Source organism: Malus domestica, chromosome 10 (assembly GCF_042453785.1).
Source record: "Malus domestica chromosome 10, GDT2T_hap1".
NCBI lineage: Eukaryota > Viridiplantae > Streptophyta > Magnoliopsida > Rosales > Rosaceae > Malus > Malus domestica.
The window spans coordinates 24,340,299-24,360,692 of NC_091670.1; the positions used below are offsets into that span (position 1 = coordinate 24,340,299).

Below are 20,394 nucleotides of genomic sequence, written 5' to 3' on the forward strand. Positions count from 1 at the left end.
ACTTAGGGGATCTGGACTCCCTTCATTCGAACATACAATATCATGAATTAAAAGTCCTTGTTTACAAGGCAAGAAAAAGAACTTAATGCAGACTTAACCCATCTATGACAATCCTTTGATAACAAGAAGTTGGAGTAACTTGGGGCGCAAGTAATCGACTTAAAACACACTTGTTCTACATCTGCTATACTGAGATAGCAGTGGCACGCCTAGCACTTAGTTAATTTTGATTGTGAGCCTCAAGGCCTACGCCTAAGGCCCCACAAAGGCACCCCTTAGAACTAACTTTGTTCTCTTCTTGTAGCACATCAACAAGCAAGAGCCCGACTACACATCCAAAGTGCCAATCCCTTAGGGAGCTATGCTAAGGTCCGAGGAGCCTTCTCCAGAGAAATCTTTGCCCAAACACCTCCATTGGGTAATCCAGTAAGTTAAGTATAATTAGCATAACAGTTCATTAACAGACGATCGTTAAAAATGCAGTTTGTATTGTGCAAAAAAACGAATACGAATAAAAAACAATTCTTTGCTAGTTCTAGATTTTCTCTGTTTGATATGACAAAGATATGTATTGTATGCAATTAACTTACGAAGTCAATAAGGAGCATACACCTGGACAATTTACAACTTAATCTAAATATCAAACGGCGGATCGTTGTATGTCCCAAGGAGTTTTTAAGTATTCGAAGCGCAAATACTTGCCGATGTTTTTGGAGGTTGCAGATGCTTCAACATTTCCATTATTCCATATATAGGTGGAGTAGATATTCTCAGTGAATGGCCACGGTTAATATACTTGACATCAAGAAGTCAATATGACATGAAACTCATGTGATCAAAGAAAGGGAGAGAAGCTGGGGTTTTGCATTATTCCTGCCTCTAAGTGGATTTGGTGACCACAGGAAATCGTATCTTGTGAAAGATATATGAATTGTTGAAGCCAAGGTTGCAGTCTAACAGGATTGAAAGTAAGAGTTCAGAAGATGTAGGAACTTTGTATTGTGCCTACTATGCATGGTACCTTACATTGCCAAGGAACATCTGGAAGTAGTTGGTGAGCTCGTTGATTTCAGGGGGTTAGGGTGGGTAGAGAAAACTTTCGTCTAGTGCTCGAACATAGAACCACAAGGGATGCGTTTGTTTTGTTGGATAAAAGACATTGCAAAAGGAATACAAGCATGGTTGCGTTGCGTCAAACCAAAGAAAGGATGTCCTGGTTTGAAAACAAAGTGAATTCAAACGCCTCCTAGTCATCGAAAAGAACCGAGAGAGCTTCTCATCTGTCTGTTAGTTTCTTCGGTTTCATTTCCAATTTGCTTCCAATAATCCAAGGGAACCTACTACATCTCCCAAAAGATTGTCCTCCTTCGCTTATGAAGGCGCGTTTCGATTGAGGCATTGGCCTTACCGTAGAATTCTGTCTGATGTTAATGACACCGTCCCAGGTCAATGATAGATGTACTACACATAACCCAATCTCAGACCACATAACAAGCTGGACAAATTTGACAATATATGAGCTTAAATATGAATTCTGGGAAGAAAAAACAAAGCAAGGTTTCATCAAATCAAAACTTCTTTATTAATGAATGCTGTTGGGATCAATTCCGATTATTCCCGAAAAGGGAAAAAAGAAATATTGCATTTCGACAGACGTAGGATAACCTACCAACAATGTAGAAGAAAAAAAACAATTATAAACGCGACTATGTGAGAACGCGGGTAATCAACAGTATGAATTATACCCAAGATAAATGCAATGGACATGTTCCCCATCAATCAGTCCAGGTTAGCAATAACGGCATCAACAACCTCTTGGGTGCTGCTGACTCCACCGAGATCTTTTGTCCGGTACTTGCCTTCTGAGATTACACGTTTCACCGCTGTTTCAAGTCGATCAGCAAATGAAGGAAACTGGAGATGCCTCAACATCATTGCTGATGACAAAAGCAAAGCCACTGGATTGGCCTTCTTTTGCTCCCATAACTTTTCATTTCCGACATTTCCTGCTGAAGCACCTTGCTCAAAAACAGCGTGATCAGCACCCACATTTCCTGTAGTAACCCCAAAGAGATAAGGAGGCAGAGTTTAGAAGAGACAGACTACAAGAACAAGATTAATTATAAGTGGTGATCAGCGCTTGAAGCAAATGATCTTTCTTCTACGGAAGGGTGGAGAAGACATGTCATGATGGAGTTAACAAAAACAACTTAAAAAAAAGGGTATAGGATTTGCAACGACTCGCAGAATAATTTAATCAATTAAATTTATTAATAAGGCTTCTACCTCCTGGCATGACACCAGTGCCTCCAGCAATACCAGCTGCCGTATTTGCCACTAGATTTCCATAAAGATTGGGAGTGACCTGCAAGACATGAAACAACCTCTGTAAATGGCACAGGAAAAGAGTAGCACATATAACCAACTGTGAAGTTCGAAACTATGCAAACATCTATTTTAAATTTTCAATAGATAACTTAGTTTTGGCTCAACGACGTAGACAGGTCTTTTGGCTAAAATGAAGAGCAAGCATGAAACATCCGAAGCTGAGAGTTGGGCCCAGACCAATAAGTTATTCTCAAATGCAAGATGATCTAACACACAAAGCCTTTTGCCAGTGTGGGGTCTGGGAAGTGCCACATGGACACAGTTTTACCATTTTGTGGAAAGAATATTTTCCCATTTCTAACCCGAATGACGGGTAAACACCAAATCCTAGATTCAATTTACCCTCCCCCACCAACTCCCAAAGAACAGAAAAAACTGAGTTCATGATCAACATATGAGACAAGAAGCAAACCCATTAGAAACACAAGAGGAACAAGATGTTGATCCAAGTTAAAACAGCAGAACCAGGAATTTCACATTAGAAAACAAGGTAGATGAACACACTATCGGACTATTTGTGTTGAATTCGACTTATGAATCCACGCTTAATATTTCACTTGAGCGCATCCAGATTGTTCTTCTTTCCCTGCTTTAAATAGAGCATTACTATCTTTCTATGCTTACTTCTCGACCTACCATATGAACATCACAGAGACATCAAACTCTAATAGCTCACTCAATGTTTTGATGTGACTCACGGGTTTTATACTCTCAAACCTTTTCCAATTACTCTTCTAAGTTTTCATAGGTCATCACAGTACCAAAATACCTACAAGAGCTACTCTTTCCCGTTTCTTCAGTCCAAAACTAATAGTCATAGAGAACGTCTAAATTTTGCATCATCAGTTGGCATATGAGCCTATGCAAGATTCTCCACATGTCACGAGTACCTAATATATTTCATAAACTTATATACACCGTCTGTATTATGGATCAAACCAAACCTGAAGCATATAAGAAGATTAGAACAAAACCACAGTTTCTTGCCTAACAAACATTAGAAATGGTTTTCACAATTCAAATCATATTCACAATTCAGATCATAGAAACCCCAAAAGCTCGAAACTTTTCACATTGGCACCATTTCAACAGCCAAAAAAAATTTAAAGACATACCACTAATGTTAAAAATAAAAAATAAAAATAAAATAAAAAAGTATTTCATAATAATAGCATAGTTGCAAATTCATCAAAATTCCATTCAGTCAAGTGGAGTCAACGAAGTATTTTCCTGGAATTCCTAGTTAAAAACACGCAGGTCATCAATCCACGAAACCTGAACTTCGCTTAAAATCGATGAAAATTAAATTACTTGGCAGCCGCCCCCTCTAGGCAGCAAGTTTATTCCAATGCATTTTTTAACTAACTTCTTATTAGTTACACCAAGATCTTAAATACAAGAGAGAAAGGACAGAATTTGTTGCTAAACAAACTCCTAATCACCAGGCAAACATATCTGCCAAACAAAATCCTAGGAACCAACGTCAGACCAAGTCCATAATTTAACTAAAGTATCCAAACTTAGTCAAAGATTAACAAAGAGAAAAACTTTAACCCTGCCATGAACACATCCACATAATAAAACCAGATTCACAAAACAGATTTTGAGCTGAAGGCACATTACCATCACATCAAATTGCTCCGGCTTCGAAACGAGTTGCATACAGCAATTGTCCACAATGATCTCGTTGTAGTTAATACTTGGGTACTTTTTAGCAACCTCTCTGCAGGACTCCAAGAACAACCCATCAGCCAGCTTCATAATGTTGGCTTTGTGCACAGCGGTCACCGTCTTCCTGTTGTTCAAATACGCATACTCGAAAGCGTACTTGGCGATTCGCTCCGAGCAGAACTTTGTGATCACCTAACACAATCACAATCAATTCCCGATTTCTCACAAAATTGCAGAGCAAAAAAGATTGGACTTTTGAGTTTTTGATTACCTTGAGGCTTTCGACGACGCCGGGGACGACCTCGTGCTCGAGCCCGGCATATTCACCCTCGGTGTTCTCTCTAATTACGACAATGTCCACGTTCTCGTGGCGGGTGGGTAGGCCGGGGAGGTTGAAGCAGTTGACTAGCGACGCGTACAGGTCGAGCTCTTTTCTCAGCTGGACGTTTAGCGAGCTCACTCCGCCGCCCATCGGAGTCTTCAGGCCGCCCTTCAAGCACACCTTGTTTTTCCGGATCGACTCGATCACCTCCGGCGGGACCCGCTTCAGGTCGCCGTGGACGTCGTATCGCTCGAAGTACACGGGAGCGTGCATCGCTTCCATGACTTGCTCGACGGCGTTGGTGACGAGCGGGCCGATTCCGTCGCCAGGGATCAGGGTTACGGGCCGCGGGGCACCGTCTCCGGGTCGGGGCATGTAGGTGACGGATCGGGTGTTCGGGTCGGGTTTGGGAAGGAAGTGTGCGGGCGTGGGGCGGTGGGTGAGGTTTTTTAGGATCGGGAGGGTCCGACGGGCCATGGCTGAGTGTTAGGGTTTTGGGTTTTTTTTGGAGGGAGGAGGTTGTCGGATTTGCGAAGGGTCGACTTTTTGTTGCAGAGGAGTTGAAGTTGAGCGGGTGATTGACCAGCGAGGGGAATTGGAAAATATGAGAAAGTTGGAGGACTTTTTTACAATAATTCCACGTTCTAATTCGCGTTTCTGGGTGGACCTAACTCTAAGACCTGCAAAGTATGTCAAAAATCCGTGTTCTTCAGATTTTAACCCAAATTTGTTTAATAGTATTTTTTCTCAATTTTTAAATTGAAGCTTTTATATTTGATACTTAATTATTATTAAACTTTGTTCATTGAGTGATTAGTCTAAATTCCTTGTTTCTTAGGATAAAATATTTTATTGAAAGTCATTTAGTCCTCACTAGTGTTGTGACCTTCTTTGTGAAAATTTGAAAGACTTTAGCTAAATTATTGAACAGATAAACGATATTATCTATACTAAGGAATGAAAAAAAAAATGGTGTTCAACTTCGCCTTTAGCGAGAATCAAACGTAAGACCTCTTAGATACAAGTGAAGGAGAATATATCACTAGACCGTAATATTAAGTGGCTAAGAGTAGAGGAATATTAACTATTGAATACTAACCGACTCTTTTTTATTGATGCAATGATTAAGAACTAAATCATAAATAATATCAAATTTACTTTTCGAGATTTAAACCTAAAATCTTTTACTTTTACATATCATTTTACATTTTACATTAGGAGTGAGCACTTGAAATTGAAAAACAAAACCGAAATACGAACCAAATTGGACCGTACCGAACGGTTTAGTTTTGCGGTTCTGAAACGGTTGCGGTGTAGGAAAAATTTTGGTTTCCGTTTTGGCTTTTAGCTTTTGAAAACCATATCGAAACCAAAACAGCACCATGTCATGTTTAGGCTGTTTGTTAAAGTCCATACATTTAGCTAGGCTAAGCTAGTTGATTATATCTCATAGAATTCTCATGTGGGGTTAGTTAATTAACGTATTATTTGGAAAATGAGAATCTTATACGTAGATAAGTATAAATTTTAAATTGTACATTTTTTCTTAAAAACGGAACTGAAACCACCATTTGAAACCGCACTGAACCGAACCAAATGCTTTGGTTGCATTTTGGTTTTTGCTTCGAAACTGCATCAAATCGCACCGCAAAAAAATTCAATTTCGATTGCGATTTCACTCAAAACCACACCTTGTATTTGTTTCTCGTATATTGTACGGTCAATTTTTGTCATGTACTGTTTTTGTTTAATTATAAATAAAAATTTAAAATAATTTCTAATCGCATAATGTACGATAAATGAATACGATTCACGAATCTTTAAAATCCTCACAAAGAGAATTTAGCAAGAATTTGGATACTCCAAAGTCAAATATGGCATGTAAATTTGTGGATTGCAAAATTTTTTGGAACAAAATCAAATTATTCCGAGAATTTCGATATATCAAATACATTAAGCTTTCAAGCTTGAACTACCTAGACTGACCAAGTCCATGTTGAAATAATCCTTTAAAACAAAACTCCACTAGTTATTTCTAAGGGTGGGTTCAGTTTCATTCGGTTTGGTTTTTTGTTAAAATTGAAATCAAACCGAAACTTCGGTTCGGTTCAATTTTCTTTCGATATTTTTCGGTTCGGTGTTTTTCAGTTTGGTTTTGTTCGGTTCGGTTTCGGTACAATTTCAATTTTTTATTTTTTTATTTTATAAAACTTGATTTTTTTTAGATGGAATTTAGAAAAGAAGCTTGCATTGGTAGATTAATAATAATAATAAATGAGGAAAGTGGAAAGTGAGAAGGTAGTTGTACATACTACATATACAAAATCATATAAACCAATCATATTCTATCAATAACCTCAATTGCAAAGAAAAATTATCACCGTATACATTCAAAAAGCAAACAAATAGAGAAGCTCTTCCAAGTTCCAACACTTTCCTCTATAACCAATGATCTATCCTCCTAATCGAACCAAGTATGCTCCTTCAAATTAGCAACTCCAAAGTTTCACAAAAGAAATATCATGGGCATACATTCATAAAGTGTAAAGGGATTCGGTTCGGTTCGGTTTAGTTTAGTTTGGTTTCCGAACCTCCAAAACCTTCCGTTCGGTTTTTTCTTTTTCGATTTTCAGTTTTTCGGTTTCGGTTTGGTGTTCGGTCCGATTTTTCGGTTTTTTGAACCCACCCCTAGTTTCTTTCCCTAATTGGCTATATTGTCTGCTACGGTTGTATAATTTTCTTTACAGGGCCGTTTGACAACCATTCGTTTTTAGTTTTTAATTTTTTTTTTAAACTAACAACCCGTTTGGTAACTAGTTTCAAATTTCAATTAAAAAAAACTCAAATTTTGAAAATTCAAGAAATTAGCTTTCACTTGTATTTTATTTATTTTTTAACTAAAAGTAGTTATCAAACGAGTTTTCAGTTAAAAAAAAGTGAACAAAAACTAAAAAATTCGAAGTTATTTTTTAAAAGAATTTTGTAATATTTTGTTTCAAGAACTCAACTGAATATTGACATTCCGAAAGCTTTTGGTTGAAATTGAAAGGCAATTCTGATTCGCGAAAACTTTCGATTAGATTTGGAACACTTGGTTCCAATCCAATCCGTCCAACAGTTGGGCAAACACAATCCAATGTTAATTCACATCTCTCGTTAAAAATCAAACCAATCTTTGGAAGAAATTAACATATCATATTTCAAAGTCGAGCTATTACAGAAACATTAATGAAAGGTAACATCAGTAAACTTTTTTCTAAGTTTCCAACCATACAACTTACACCTCAATGAAATACAAAAGTTAGGTGATTCTGAAAACTTCTGCCTATAACAAAACATAAAACCGGTTTCTTCTTGATCCTGGCAGAAAGTTTTGACTAATCTCGTTCGGAACCACAGAGCATAGCAGTCCTTTGTGTCACTCGACCAAAAACATGCAACAAATTTATACAGATTCGTCCACATGGTTTCTTAGCTTCTCAATGTCGTCGTCTTTCAAGTGTAAATAACAACTTAACTGCAGGATTTACGTATCAATGAGTTGAAGCGTGTGGAGGAGGAGGAGCACCACCCAATCCCATCTTTTGCCCCAATACTGCAAGCTGCTCCACAAACTCCTGTCCTGTGAGTATTTCTGTTGTTCCATATATAACATGCTTGACAGGCTGCTGACGCTGCGCAAGCTCTTGTAGGCTCCCATACTCCACATAATTACCACCACCAATCATGAAGACGATAGCTTCCTTGAAAGGTCCTTTTAAATGGCTGCTACCCATTCCTGAGCTTGACTTCGGAGCACGAGGATCAAACACAAGGTAGGAATCAATTTCTGGATTCGGCCTCCCCTCCGCCAAGGCCTCCACTGTTCTTGTCAGTGCTAGCTGCCTATCATTGGACAAAAGATTTTTCACACCTGCTGTCACAGCACTTATTGATTGCCCATAGAGTTTCTCTGCCCAATCGACTATGTTGCTTCTGCTAGCAGAATTTGCTGATGCCAGTGAGACATTCAGCGCCTTGATCTTCTTCACATACTGAAATGCACTGGTATCAACCTCAGATTCCCTGAGGGCTGCTTCCACTGCTTCCACTTCCTGCTGATTAATGGCTTCAGAAGAAATAAGATACATGATGGAAAACCGCAGCTTATCCATCTTACTCCCTTTACCTCTAAGCACACCTAAAATTTCACTTCGATCAATGCCTCCTCTAACCATCATGTCATACTCCTTTTTGGCAAAAGAATCGAGCAATCTCTCTTTGATCTCACCCAATAACACAGTTGCAATGTTGGTGTGCTTATCAATCACCTGCTTCCGTGCTGTCAACTCTGGCAATGAGTTCACTGCACTCATCAAATGTTTTGTATTCCCAATCATGTCTGTTCCGTCAAACTCAGCTCCATCATTCCCGCCAGTCCGTCTGTTGACCTCATCAACATCCCTCTTATACTTATTCAATTGGGTCTCAATCTCTACCGCTACTTCCGGAAATTCTAGAGACCCATTTGCTACCCAAAAGGGATCTGAGCTATCTAACTCATATGACTTCATCCCACCCTTTTCACCTTGAACATTCAACCTATTAAGCTTCAATCCAAGAATATCATGCACCAAGGGTCGGTACCTAAAATCATGCTGTATTCCCACAGATAACTCAAAATTACGATCAAATATACACAATATGGGGCGCTGGAAAGAGCTCACAAAATTTCCACCTTCCGTAAACAGATTGTTTTTTGACAACAAGTGGTCACGAAGTCTCTGATCCAATGCTGATGCTACCATCTCAGCTGGTCCACCGCGAGGGCACCTGATAATTGGCACAACAGCAAGCGTAGCCAAAACACAGAACAAGCCACCAACTATCTTTTCAATAATCTCCTCAATCTCACGGTCTCCTGCCTTGGGATCGTTTAACTGAACATAACTGTTCTTCTGTGCCAATGAGAACAAATTATCTTCCAGTGTCACAAACTCCAAATACTGATCATGCACCTTCGAAATCCGATGAATCGAATCTGAATTCAAAGTCCCAGATGCCAGGTCCTCAAGCAGAGGTCGAGGAATCAAGGACGAGAAGTTCAGATGGAAGCTATCATACAGCGAGTTGGAGGTGTCGGCAATGATCCTCTGAATGTTGGAATGGCTGGGCTGGACAAAGTAGACAGCAGGCACATCGTGTACAGGTTTTCGGTCCTTGTCAATCAGGAAGTACAGGGTCACGCCGTGCTTACGGAGGTCCTTGACATGGATCAACGGGGAGAGTATGTTTTGACAAAACTTATCATAGATCAAGATCTTATAGACCTCCTCGTTGGCCATACCGGTTGCATTAACGGGTTGGTTCAGATTCAGCATACGGGTAATACATTCTGAATACAGAAATCACAGATCAAAATCAATAATTTACACAACTCCCAGAAAAATTATTCAAATTTAAGCAAGCCCAATTCAAGCAAGGCAAATGAATTTAGTCACAGTTCTCAAACCAAAACCACAGATCAAGCTCAACAAACAAAACCCTCATAAAATATACACATTTCATCCATTTCAATTGTAATTCCGGTGAAAATTCATCTGGGTTTTCTATATTAGCTAAATGGGTTCTCGATTTAATCCAATATTTTCAATTTTTGCTTCCTTGGTTTGGTTGATACACAGAGATCTAGAGAGAGAAACTAAAATGGTCAAAAGATAGTATCACCTGTTTGCCTCTGCCGCAGATTGAGCGCCATGACCGCGAAATCTACGTTCTCCGGCGAAGCAAAGACTCACTCAGCAACTTTTGGTTCGCTTCAAATTTTATGAATTTCCCAAAACAGCTCTGCAAATTTGAGGGTGCCGGTGATGTAAAAAGATAGTTGTTCGTATGTTTTCAAAAAAAAAAAAAAAAAAAAAAAAAAGATAGTTGTTCGTCTACAGCCGTTTCAAGACAAAGAACTATACTCTCTAGCTAATAGGAGTTCGCCACGTCATATAAATACAGATGTAGTTATTTCATTGGTTGACCACAGAGTCTTAACCAATGTGATCTCATTGAAGCCTACCAATAAAATCACATACCGTACGTGGAGGCTGTGTGAAGAGGACAAGGAGAGGAGTGCGGTGGCGGGGGGCGGTGTGGAGATGGCGGAGACGACGTCTTTTCTGAGGAACAGATACTGGGTGCTGAGGCACGGGAAGAGCATTCCGAATGAGAGAGGCATCATTGTTTCTTCCATGGTTATTTTTTCTCTTTCCCCCCACCAATTTTCCTTAATTACTTGTTTGGCCCTGCAGTTTTTGAGTATTTTGAATTCGACACAGGAAAATGGTACCCGCCCAGAATATCAATTGGCGCCAGAAGGCGTAAGTCAGGCACAATCAGCTGGACAATCATTCCAAAAGGTATTACTTTCTGTTTTAAGATTTGAACTTTTTTGGTTTGTTTTGAGTGCAATTTATTTCACATTCGAAAAGTTTGAATCTTTTTAGTGTGCAAAATTATTGAATGATTGGGAAATGTGAATTAGAGTTTGAAAACTGGTAGGCTGGAAGATTTAACCGAAAACCGGAATGTCGATGGAGACGAAGAAATGGGAGTTTGAGTAGTTTGTAATGTGCAGGTGCTTGAGGAAAACAACGTACCACTTGATAATGTTCGGATTTGCTACTCTCCGTTTTCGAGAACAAGTCAGACTGCTCAAGTTGTTGCATCTGTCTTGAACATTCCATTTGAGGGGGCTCAATGCAAGGTAAGATAGTCCCTGAAAATCGACCAAAAGAACGGTATCTTGGTTGATTTCTGATTGAGATAAGCTTGGTTGATCGATTATGCTAATTTAGATTTCAAACCAGTGATCTTTTCCCCTGGTTGCTTTTTCTGGACAGGTGATGGAAAATCTTCGCGAACGCTTCTTTGGTCCTTCGTATGAGCTTTTGTCACATGATAAAGTAAGTCCACCGGTGTTGGTGTGGTTTTTTTCTACTGATTAAAGTGGCAGATTAAAGGCTTTGTCTATATTGTCGGGTTTATTATAGGTGGTGCTAACTTATAATCATCTGTTGCTGATGCTGAGGCTGTCATAATTCTGTTTTCCCTTTTGCTGGTAGTATCACGATATATGGGCTCTTGACCAGAAAGATCCACTCATGAGGCCGGCAGAGGGAGGAGAGAGTGTCGATGATGTTGCGTGCAGACTTGCAGAAGCAATGGAAACTATGGAGTCACAATTTCAAGGGTAAGTGTATAAATACGCGTTTTGTATTCTCACATCGTAGTCATGTTTGCAATATGTTTTACATTGCATATTATCAGGCACACTGGCATTGCATGACATGAAATAAAACGTGTAGTAGTTGCTGTGGAACTTTAAAAAGCCTATTTCCGAATAATTTCTACTTAAAAGAAAATTGAAACATCCGTTGGCGTTTAAGAATTTTAGAATTAAGGATGAAAAACTTGTAACTGCAATTACTCAGTTTGTTTGCAGTTCTTGATAGATTATTTTTCAATGCGGTTCCTCAGTTAGCGATTTTCTCTCTTATTGTACAAGACCGCCGGTCTATCCAGCTGTGCCACGGCTTTCCTCTTTTAACTGCCATTAGGTTAAATTAAGCCATACCTTTTCTTGCCTGCGTATTATATCTGTGTGACTTTGTCTGTTACATATGTTCGTTCAATCTACAGGTGCATGATCTTAGTTGTTAGTCACGGCGATACCCTACAAATCTTGCAGACGATACTCAATGCTGCCAAGCTAAACGCGGGATCCAGTTACACTGACCTGTCATCAAGAATTCAAGCAGTTCGAACTCCTCCCATCTTATCACAGCACCGGAAGTTTTCCCTGCTTACTGCAGAGCTCCGGGCAGTGATATAAGTACTATCTGCGAAGAAACTTTCATCTTTTGTTTGTAATTTGTCAAAAACTAAGATTATGGATAGTAAGTAAAGTATATGCACAACTCAGCACGGAGGCTTTGCTTTGATTGACCATTTTTGGATAGCAAAAATCGATTTTTTAGTTCTCTTTCCGTTTGCTGCTCAGCCCTTCCCTCGTTCAAACTACCGAACAAGAAACGAAACTCGTTAAGAAATAATTCACCATCTCTGTAGCTATCATAAACTTGGACTGAACCAGCTCCTGCACATCGTTGAATCGCCAACGCTTGGAAAAAGAGTTGAAGGAGATTGAGTCACCTTCTCTAACAAAAAGTTGAATTTTAATTTCAGCTGTTATGATTACTGTCCTCGACATAAATGTGTAAATTACATATACCCTAACAAGGCATTTCCTCTAACTTCGATGCCATTTACATTTTTGTGCGCCCCTAACAAAAAAGTAGCCCCGAGGCGACAGTTGTTGCCATCCTCTATGAATTACAAAGAACAAAGAAGGCAACAGCTTCAGATGAAAATATCGACAAGCAAACAACAATGGACAAAACCCACAGGCCACAGCATCCCATGAGACAATTGCCATGATCCTTCCTCAATCTTTGGTTACCCACCTACGGCCTCTGACCTGAAACCCACCATAACTCTGATCACTACCGCTCTCTCCACCGCTTTCTGCACTTGTATATCCAGATTTGCGGCGATGCCTATTTGCCCTTGCAACCCCACTGTCACTCATGCTTCCGTTCAAGAGAGGGTCATCTATCCCACGAATCACCTTCCGTGTAGGTGATGTGGATATACAACTGTCATCCCTCGTCTTTCGTTTCTCCTTGTCATGTTTCTTAATGTTTTCGGAGATCTTGTGTAGCTTCTCATTGAACCTGGTGAACCCCTTCTCCACTGGCTCTACTGCCTGTGTAACTGTGAACTTCACATCTTGCACAATCTGTATTTGAGGCAAAGAGCAGATTCAGAACTCAAAACTGAAAAATCACCATGACCCACAGTCAACTGGTTTCATGTAGATACCGACTTTCTTTCAGTTCAACAGATGGTTGGACATTTGAAATGTATTAAAGAATAAAGGAACATTTTTCAATCCGAAACATTTGTATCCGTTCTTTTCCACAAACATTTACCACCTAACCACAGACATCACTTAGCAGCCTTCGCAATTTACACATGTTTTCAGTGTCTTACAGCGCAGAAATCCAATATCAACAGCAATCTACAAATCTTATTGGCTATACCAAAATGTAACATGTTGAGTGCATAAACAGTGTCTTACAGTGCAGACATCCAATATCAACAGCAATCTACAAATCTTATTGGCTATACCAAGGTGTAACATGTTGAGTGCATAAAGTTATACTTCTACGCCCTCTTTTGCTTAGGTTTTTGACTTAAAATCTCTATGCATCACAAGGTATTTTGTTGTTTGTATTGTATTTCAGGATGAAAGTAAGAGCTTGAAGAAATCATCTTATTTTGAATATCTAGAGCCTAGAATGGATAGTTTGAAGCCCAACTCGCCCAAGACCAGACCATAGCCCACAAATGACCCAGGATTCACCAGAAAAGGCCCTTGCAGAACAGCCAACTTGCGAGCTTTGCCCCGAAGTGCTCAGAACGAATTAGAAAATGGGCCATATATGGTTGGAAAGCCCTGGAAGTCTTCTTTCTGACGATCTTTACAGCTTGTGATTTGGAAGTTTCGACAAGAAGTTATGACAGAATAAAGAGGAGCTGTTCATATACAAATTCTGATAACAGATAGTTTTCAGTTACTCCTATACTAAAAGCTGATTGTAATGAGCTATAAATGAGAGTCAATTCAAGGATGTAAATGTGTCAAATGTTAGAAAAACTCCTAAGCCTTTTAATAGGAGAAAAATACACAGAATCAGAAGGAGAAAGAAGAGAAAAACACAGAATCTGGAGAGAGCAGGAGTCTTCAGCCTTGAGCAGTTTCTTGGTTCTAGCTTTCCTAACTTTTATGTATTTTGTTATGTTTTTAATTTAGTTTATGGATACTTAGGGCTGCTTTGAAGCCCTAGACATGATTGAATTAATCTTATGATGCAGCTTTAGTTTATCAATTTCATTTGCAAGCTAGAATCAGTTTTCTGTTTCAATCATTTCAAGCACATATTTTCTGTTGAGAATGATAAGGATGATTGCCATATCTTCTTTCATTCATTAGCAACATGTGGTTAGGTTCAAAACTAATCATGTAAATTGATTCCATGAAGTTCTAGGATAAATGCCATGTTCTAGGGTTAATGTGATGTTCATAATCCTCTTCGTTCTTAATGAGTTTCTAGGTGCTAAATCTGAGTATATGTTATGCTAGGTTGCACCTACAAATATAAGTTGTATGTATATGCCATGCATCTAACATGCAAAGTAAGAGAGGATTCATACAATCTAGTTATATGTCATGCTAGATATGTGAACATCTTAGTTGTGCATTTGAAATCAGATTTAAGTCCTAAAAACGTTTCTAACCTATTTCATGACTTAGGTTTATGTTTAGATATTTCTAATTTTTCACTTTTCTTTGTCTTTATTTCTTTTCCAAAATTACTTAAACCCCCCATTTTAAGTCATAGAAGTCTTTAACTAATGCTAATTTGTAAGAGTTCAAAGGTTTTACTAAGTTGTTTCTCAGTCCCTGTGGTTCGACACCCTTACTTGTGCCGCTATACTATCCTTATATGTGCACTCAAAAGGAACTTCAACATAACACTATCGTTGCTTTAATACATTTCTAAATAACCCTTTCCACAGGAGCTATTTTTCGGGTTTTTTATTTTTTTTTACATCAGGGATTACTAGTTCCATATTCTTAAATCAATTCATGATCGTACTGTATGAATAAAAGATACTTACATATTCCCCGCCACCAATGAAAACATCTCGAACACTTTCTCTGATTGTCATGCCACTCTTGACATCAATGTCAGGAGTGGGGAGGCGTAGCTTTGTGGGGCGTTCACTGTCCCTAACCTCCTCCGGATCCAAAGGACAGTCAGCCGATACATAGTCTCCAAGAACTGAGACAGTTCCAGCAAAACGATCTCCCATCATTTCATAAGGTTTGGCAGGAAACACATATAGGTGAACAACAGAGGCAATGCCCATCTGTAGGGGGTGAAAACGCAGAACTGTTAAACTAAAATATGTTGCATAAAGATGGTAAACTGAAAAATCTTTTGTCATGTAACCACTTTAACATTATTGAGAAATGCAAGACAAAGTATACAGAATACTAGTAGCAGAATAAAATGAAAATTGGAGGAGAAAAAAACTATTAGTCATGATTTTGATTTTATCGACTGACTAACCCTTCCTAGCCACCAACACCTTCAGACGAGGAGTAATTATCTCTCAAGACCACATCAACTCATAAAGTTCAAGTAAGAATAAACTACCATTTAAAACACTACAATACAAAATGTCAATTGAAAAGACAAAAAAGAAACTGTATTACCCAATGAAATGTTCTACCTCTATACAAATGATGAAGTCTTGAACACTTGACTTAAACTGCAATCCTTGAGCTATAGGGCTTTTGAACAAACCCAAGGAATAGAGAAGAGCAATTGCCACACCTTGCCACCATGTCAAAAACACAATTGATTTAAATGTCAAAAACTTGGCTAATGGTTTTATGCGAGCTAGTCCATCTTTTGTAACAGTGTAAAACTGAACGAGACAGTACAAAGCCCATGACTGACTAAAATTTAGAACCACAGCAATATAAATATACCTGCAAGCACAAGAAAATTACGACCATGAGAGTCCTTTATGAGTTGAACATCATTAAGTAATATTTTTACAATTCTTTTGTAGGACAATGAGATACGTAGGGCATCAACTAGATAGAAGGAAAATTGGCAAGTCAAAATATCAAGAGCACTTAAAACAGAAGGCATTCTTATTTGAGAAAGTAATTGGTGAAATCCCACAAGCTATGATACCATAGCATAAGTCAAAGGTTCTAAGAAAAAGGCTATGGCTACGGAAACTGAGGTCTTGACAGGTCTCTCCTGCTTGTTTTTGAAATACATACTTTAAAAGAACTAAAGCAGGATCACATGACCATTTTGCATCTCTATCAATTGACAAACCCGTCCACACTGTAACAGGCCAAAGAAATGAGCTAACATATGTTAGCCACCATCCACAGTGAGTTTAGCAAGATTTTAGAGGTTATTTCGACATGCAGGATTCCTGAAGATTCATTTAAAGATATACAACTATAACCAAAACTTACAAGTCCCCAAGGAGCAACTTCACATGTGTATGAACATAATCAATACATAATCAGTACGAGTAACAAGCAAGAGTTCCATGTGAAATTCAATAAGTAATAGTTTAAAGAGCTTCTTAAGGGGACAAAAAAAAACTTATCCTATCAAATATATTACATAATAATTTCAAATTACAAATGCTTTTCCTAAAATCATTTGAGATTCTCTTACCCACATCCCCATTTAAAGTCACCTTCGCAATATACATCAAAAGCTTCAAGGATAACTGCTACAATAGCACTGAGAGACTTAATTAACATCTGTCCAAGAATAGAAAGTGAATTTATGTTATAAAGGGGAATGGTATTTGAGAACAAGAAACAACGGCTGGTAAAAAAATAAACTTTCTCAAAGTGATGGTAAACATACATACTGAACAATTCCGAATTTGACAACTTGGTAAAACCATTGACCAAGTTTCCATGGTTTCAAGATATAGTTCACCGGAAAAGGATGATTAACTGTTCCCCTTTCAGAACTGTGTTCTAATAGGGGAATCTTAGAACTTGCACGTCCTTCTCTTTCCATAAACTCAATAGTCCTCTCTTCCCCACCTTACAAGGAGGAAAACATATATAAAAGAAAAATGTCAAAAGCAGAATAAATATAAACAACAGAAGTAAAGAAGTTTCTTTATCTATTAAAAACAAAAGGACTACAACTGTAAATGAAAAAAAAAAATCCTGGATATATATGTACCCCACCAAACAAGGATTATTTGAAATTACCATACATACACTAAGTTAAAGATGGAAAATCTGATCATTCAACATGATTGTCATATGATTGGTCCTAAACACTTCAAAACCTTACCATTGTGCAGAATAGGTATTTATTTATTTGTGCATTGGCCCTGGAAACTTAAAACCTTAACATTGGCTCTGATGTTAGATTCTCATATGCAGAAGTTTGTGCATCTATAGAGAGAGAAAGAGAGAGAGAAAGAGCTGAATGTGTATGCAAGACCAGCCAAGGAACATCTATTGCATAGCAGCCAACAGGCCAATCCTGTCATCAACAGTGCAATCTTGTCCACAATCAGTACTTGATTGTCAATGAATTCTCAATAACCATGTATTACGCGTGAACATATACTTACAATGCTTTTTGTGAAATTCAAGTTTGAGATCCAAATAACCATTTAATGCACTATCACATTTCCAAACCCATCAAATTTTAATTTTAATGAGCATGTTAGCTAAAGCTTCTATGGATAAACAATGGCATCATAAAAGTTCTTAAAAAAGGACATACCCAAGCATGCAACCAAGTACCTTCCAAAGCAATACATGGCAAAGGATTCATAGCAATCCCGTAGAATCTCGCAATAAACGCTTATTGAAGGGTTCAAGAAAGATACTAACTGTAAACAGCATCAAGTTAGAATCTGGAAAAAAAAAAATACCAAAGATCAAAGGAAGAGTACTTTTCTGTTTGTAACACAGGTATACCTGTACATCTAGTTTCAACAGTAAAAAACAACGATCAATTTTAAATCTAATACAAGAATTTAATCTTCACAAATTAACAGAAACTTAATAAATGGTACATGTACATTCAACTCATTATCTTCCCAATGTGCACTAAAGAAACATGGATGTTTGTGAGCCACACAAAAACAAATAAAATTGATAAATTCAACATCCTTCGTATGTTAAATCTCAATTTAAGGTTTACCATGCACATTAAAGTTCAAACAAAAAACTACACATAAGGTTCTCGTTGGGAACCACAAGCACACATGTCATATGTGCCGACGCAAACACCATAATTCCCCGCACCCTCTCTTTTCCTGAACTACTTTCCCTACCTTTTCCCTCCCCTCTCTCCATTTAACACTTACTATTAATGATCAACACTAATAACCATTGTCTAAAATAAGTGTGGGTTAAAAAAACTATATATTTAAAAGACATTTAAGATTAATATATGTTCTACCTATAACCCCAAGGAGAGGCTTGAATTAAAAAATACAAACAAAATTAAATTTTAAAAACCAAAATAAAAACTTACAGATTCTATTGCATAGCACGGAACCATGAGTACAACACCAATTAAAAACTTTTGCTCCTGAAAGGTTCACACAAACCAAAATGTGAAAAATGCAACAGAGAAACATTACTACAGAACCATGCATAGTAAATACAATTTGTCACTAGCGAATAAATACCTCAGGATTTTTGTATGCAGAAAGGTGCTCAAATACAAGATAAATTGAAAGGGAAAGAGTGATGAGTACAAAGACACCACAAGCTAGACTTGCCCAGGTAGGAGGTGTGTAGGCCAAATGGGTAATGAGATCGAGAAATGGTGTTATCTTCATCAGCTGTATTTCCTTTTGACCAGCCTATATTCTCAAATATTGCCAGCATAATGGAATTATCAGTTCACAAACATATGCATTAAGTGCTGAATCACCACAGACAACAGAATATGGACCTGTTCACCCAGACGATGAATAGTAAACATAAGTTGAGAGTACAAATTATATAGATACCAAGCACACCACCTAATATATGACTATTCTCACGTAGTATAAAAAGACAGATTGACAGAAAACAAAGTGGGTAAAAGGTGCAGGGAAAAGAAAAAACTAATATCATAATTTGTTTGGAGATCACCATTCCCTAGCTCTAAATGTGTTACCATCACACCAAACCATTAGCATGCATGTATTTAACTATGCTGTTTAGTTCTTTGCAACTGATCATGATACTGAACGAAAAGAATCATAAATCATAAATTTGGACATTTTATCATGCACATCATACCACCACAATGCTCAGCATCCTAAATTAGTATAAAAATTGCATACACAGATTCAACGCTCGTCAATTCAGACCAACCCTCATACACCAAACTCAGTCAAAACTTGCAGCTCAAATCATTACAGGAGAAAAATGCTAGGCATGTCCCCCAAAAGTGAATTTATCAGTCTTTGAGATGGGCAATAAAAACCCATCAACATTGTGAATTCAAGAATCATTTTTCCAAAACACAATCGGATTTCCCGATAACCAATCCAATTAAACAATTTCAGAAATCAACAGTGCGAAAAAAGAAAATCAATCAGATAATAAATAGAGGATGGAAATCCACAAAAACTGTAACAAAAGTGAGCTCCTTTAGATACGATTAGCCACAAAAGGGAAGTGAATACATAAAAGGAGTAAATTTACATCATTTTCCCCACACTTTCCCAGCAACCAAACAGAAAACTCGGAAAATAAAAGCAGACGAACTGATTGCCGCAATCAATTAAACCGGAGAAATCCGATTTTTAGTATGGTGGAGTAAATATGGAAGAAAAGGGTCAGAAATTACATACAGAGAGCTTCGTCGACTTGGCCCAGAAAGCCGGAGAGAAGATCCTTTCTGATGAGAGAATCAAATCAGCATTATAAACCTCACGAAATTCGCATTTACAGAACCCATCTCAAACCCAACACGGACGCGGCACGTGACACTTTGTTCCAACGAAGGGAGGAAAAATGAAAGCTCTTTTTAGGGTTTTTTTTTATACAACATCGCATTTACTCAAAATTTGTGGGCAATAACCACGAGGTCCAACGGTAAAGAGCAGATTACGAGGTTTTTTTAAAATTAAAAAATAAAGGTATTGGGTTCGAATCCTGCTATTGGTGTGAAAATCCGATTTGAAATGTCTATGTGAGTCTTCTTCCTTTCGGAATAGGTGGATAACCGTGATTTGTCACCAGTTGTCGTTTAAAAAAAAAAATTTGTGGGCAATAAAATTGTTCCAAACCCATTATTTATAAAATTTGAATTTAAAATTAATAAAAAATAAATAAA

The 20,394-nt window shown here is 37.9% G+C and overlaps 4 protein-coding genes across 8 annotated transcripts; 1 reads left to right on the top strand and 3 right to left on the bottom strand.

Annotated features, from left to right (window-relative positions):
• Positions 1-1,558: 1,558 nt before the first annotated feature.
• Positions 1,559-5,070, bottom strand: LOC103445208 (isocitrate dehydrogenase [NAD] regulatory subunit 1, mitochondrial). 2 transcript variants are annotated; one of them, XM_008384193.4, is made up of 4 exons: positions 4,331-5,070; positions 4,012-4,251; positions 2,287-2,365; positions 1,559-2,054 (listed from the first exon to the last, which is right to left on the bottom strand). In XM_008384193.4, exons 1-4 carry the CDS (start codon positions 4,856-4,858, stop codon positions 1,780-1,782), a joined length of 1,122 nt encoding a protein of 373 aa, XP_008382415.1. In that variant the 5' UTR covers positions 4,859-5,070; the 3' UTR covers positions 1,559-1,779. The 2 variants fall into 2 exon arrangements, with proteins under 2 accessions (XP_008382415.1, XP_028965656.1); XM_029109823.2 differs by having other exon boundaries at positions 4,012-4,239; positions 4,331-5,050.
• Positions 5,071-7,555: 2,485 nt separating this feature from the next.
• On the bottom strand, positions 7,556-10,252 carry LOC103412100 (SEC1 family transport protein SLY1-like). Its single transcript, XM_008350698.4, has 2 exons — positions 10,088-10,252; positions 7,556-9,755 (listed from the first exon to the last, which is right to left on the bottom strand). Exons 1-2 carry the CDS (start codon positions 10,116-10,118, stop codon positions 7,915-7,917), a joined length of 1,872 nt encoding a protein of 623 aa, XP_008348920.3. The 5' UTR covers positions 10,119-10,252; the 3' UTR covers positions 7,556-7,914.
• Positions 10,253-10,408: 156 nt separating this feature from the next.
• On the top strand, positions 10,409-12,361 carry LOC103445212 (uncharacterized). The gene is made up of 6 exons (XM_008384201.4): positions 10,409-10,605; positions 10,690-10,770; positions 10,989-11,117; positions 11,254-11,316; positions 11,476-11,603; positions 12,053-12,361. Exons 1-6 carry the CDS (start codon positions 10,510-10,512, stop codon positions 12,243-12,245), a joined length of 690 nt encoding a protein of 229 aa, XP_008382423.1. The 5' UTR covers positions 10,409-10,509; the 3' UTR covers positions 12,246-12,361.
• Positions 12,362-12,581: 220 nt separating this feature from the next.
• Positions 12,582-20,056, bottom strand: LOC103445210 (protein LAZ1-like). 4 transcript variants are annotated; one of them, XM_008384197.4, is made up of 9 exons: positions 19,910-20,056; positions 18,752-19,020; positions 18,595-18,651; positions 17,836-17,944; positions 16,951-17,135; positions 16,753-16,841; positions 15,776-16,037; positions 15,158-15,409; positions 12,582-13,211 (listed from the first exon to the last, which is right to left on the bottom strand). In XM_008384197.4, exons 2-9 carry the CDS (start codon positions 18,902-18,904, stop codon positions 12,858-12,860), a joined length of 1,461 nt encoding a protein of 486 aa, XP_008382419.1. In that variant the 5' UTR covers positions 18,905-19,020; positions 19,910-20,056; the 3' UTR covers positions 12,582-12,857. The 4 variants fall into 4 exon arrangements, with proteins under 4 accessions (XP_008382419.1, XP_008382422.1, XP_017190696.1 ...); XM_008384200.4 differs by having other exon boundaries at positions 17,836-17,968; positions 19,910-19,963; XM_017335207.3 differs by lacking the exon at positions 19,910-20,056 and having other exon boundaries at positions 17,856-17,944.
• Between the last annotated feature and the right edge of the window lie 338 nt (positions 20,057-20,394).

Coding starts and splice junctions, on each gene's coding strand:
- LOC103445208 (XM_008384193.4), bottom strand. CDS start 4,858: ATGGCCCGTCGGACCCTCCCGATCCTAAAAAACCTCACCCACCGCCCC. Junction 2,366..4,011: donor CGGAGCAATTTGATGTGATG/GTAATGTGCCTT, acceptor CATGTCTTGCAG/GTCACTCCCAATCTTTATGG. Junction 2,055..2,286: donor CACTGGTGTCATGCCAGGAG/GTAGAAGCCTTA, acceptor GGGTTACTACAG/GAAATGTGGGTGCTGATCAC.
- LOC103412100 (XM_008350698.4), bottom strand. CDS start 10,118: ATGGCGCTCAATCTGCGGCAGAGGCAAACAG. Junction 9,756..10,087: donor TCTGCGGCAGAGGCAAACAG/GTGATACTATCT, acceptor TTCTGTATTCAG/AATGTATTACCCGTATGCTG.
- LOC103445212 (XM_008384201.4), top strand. CDS start 10,510: ATGGCGGAGACGACGTCTTTTCTGAGGAACAGATACTGGGTGCTGAGG. Junction 10,771..10,988: donor CTGGACAATCATTCCAAAAG/GTATTACTTTCT, acceptor TGTAATGTGCAG/GTGCTTGAGGAAAACAACGT. Junction 11,118..11,253: donor TTGAGGGGGCTCAATGCAAG/GTAAGATAGTCC, acceptor TTTTCTGGACAG/GTGATGGAAAATCTTCGCGA.
- LOC103445210 (XM_008384197.4), bottom strand. CDS start 18,904: ATGAAGATAACACCATTTCTCGATCTCATTACCCATTTGGCCTACACA. Junction 15,410..15,775: donor ACTTCATCATTTGTATAGAG/GTAGAACATTTC, acceptor CACCCCCTACAG/ATGGGCATTGCCTCTGTTGT. Junction 13,212..15,157: donor TCATTGGTGGCGGGGAATAT/GTAAGTATCTTT, acceptor CCTCAAATACAG/ATTGTGCAAGATGTGAAGTT.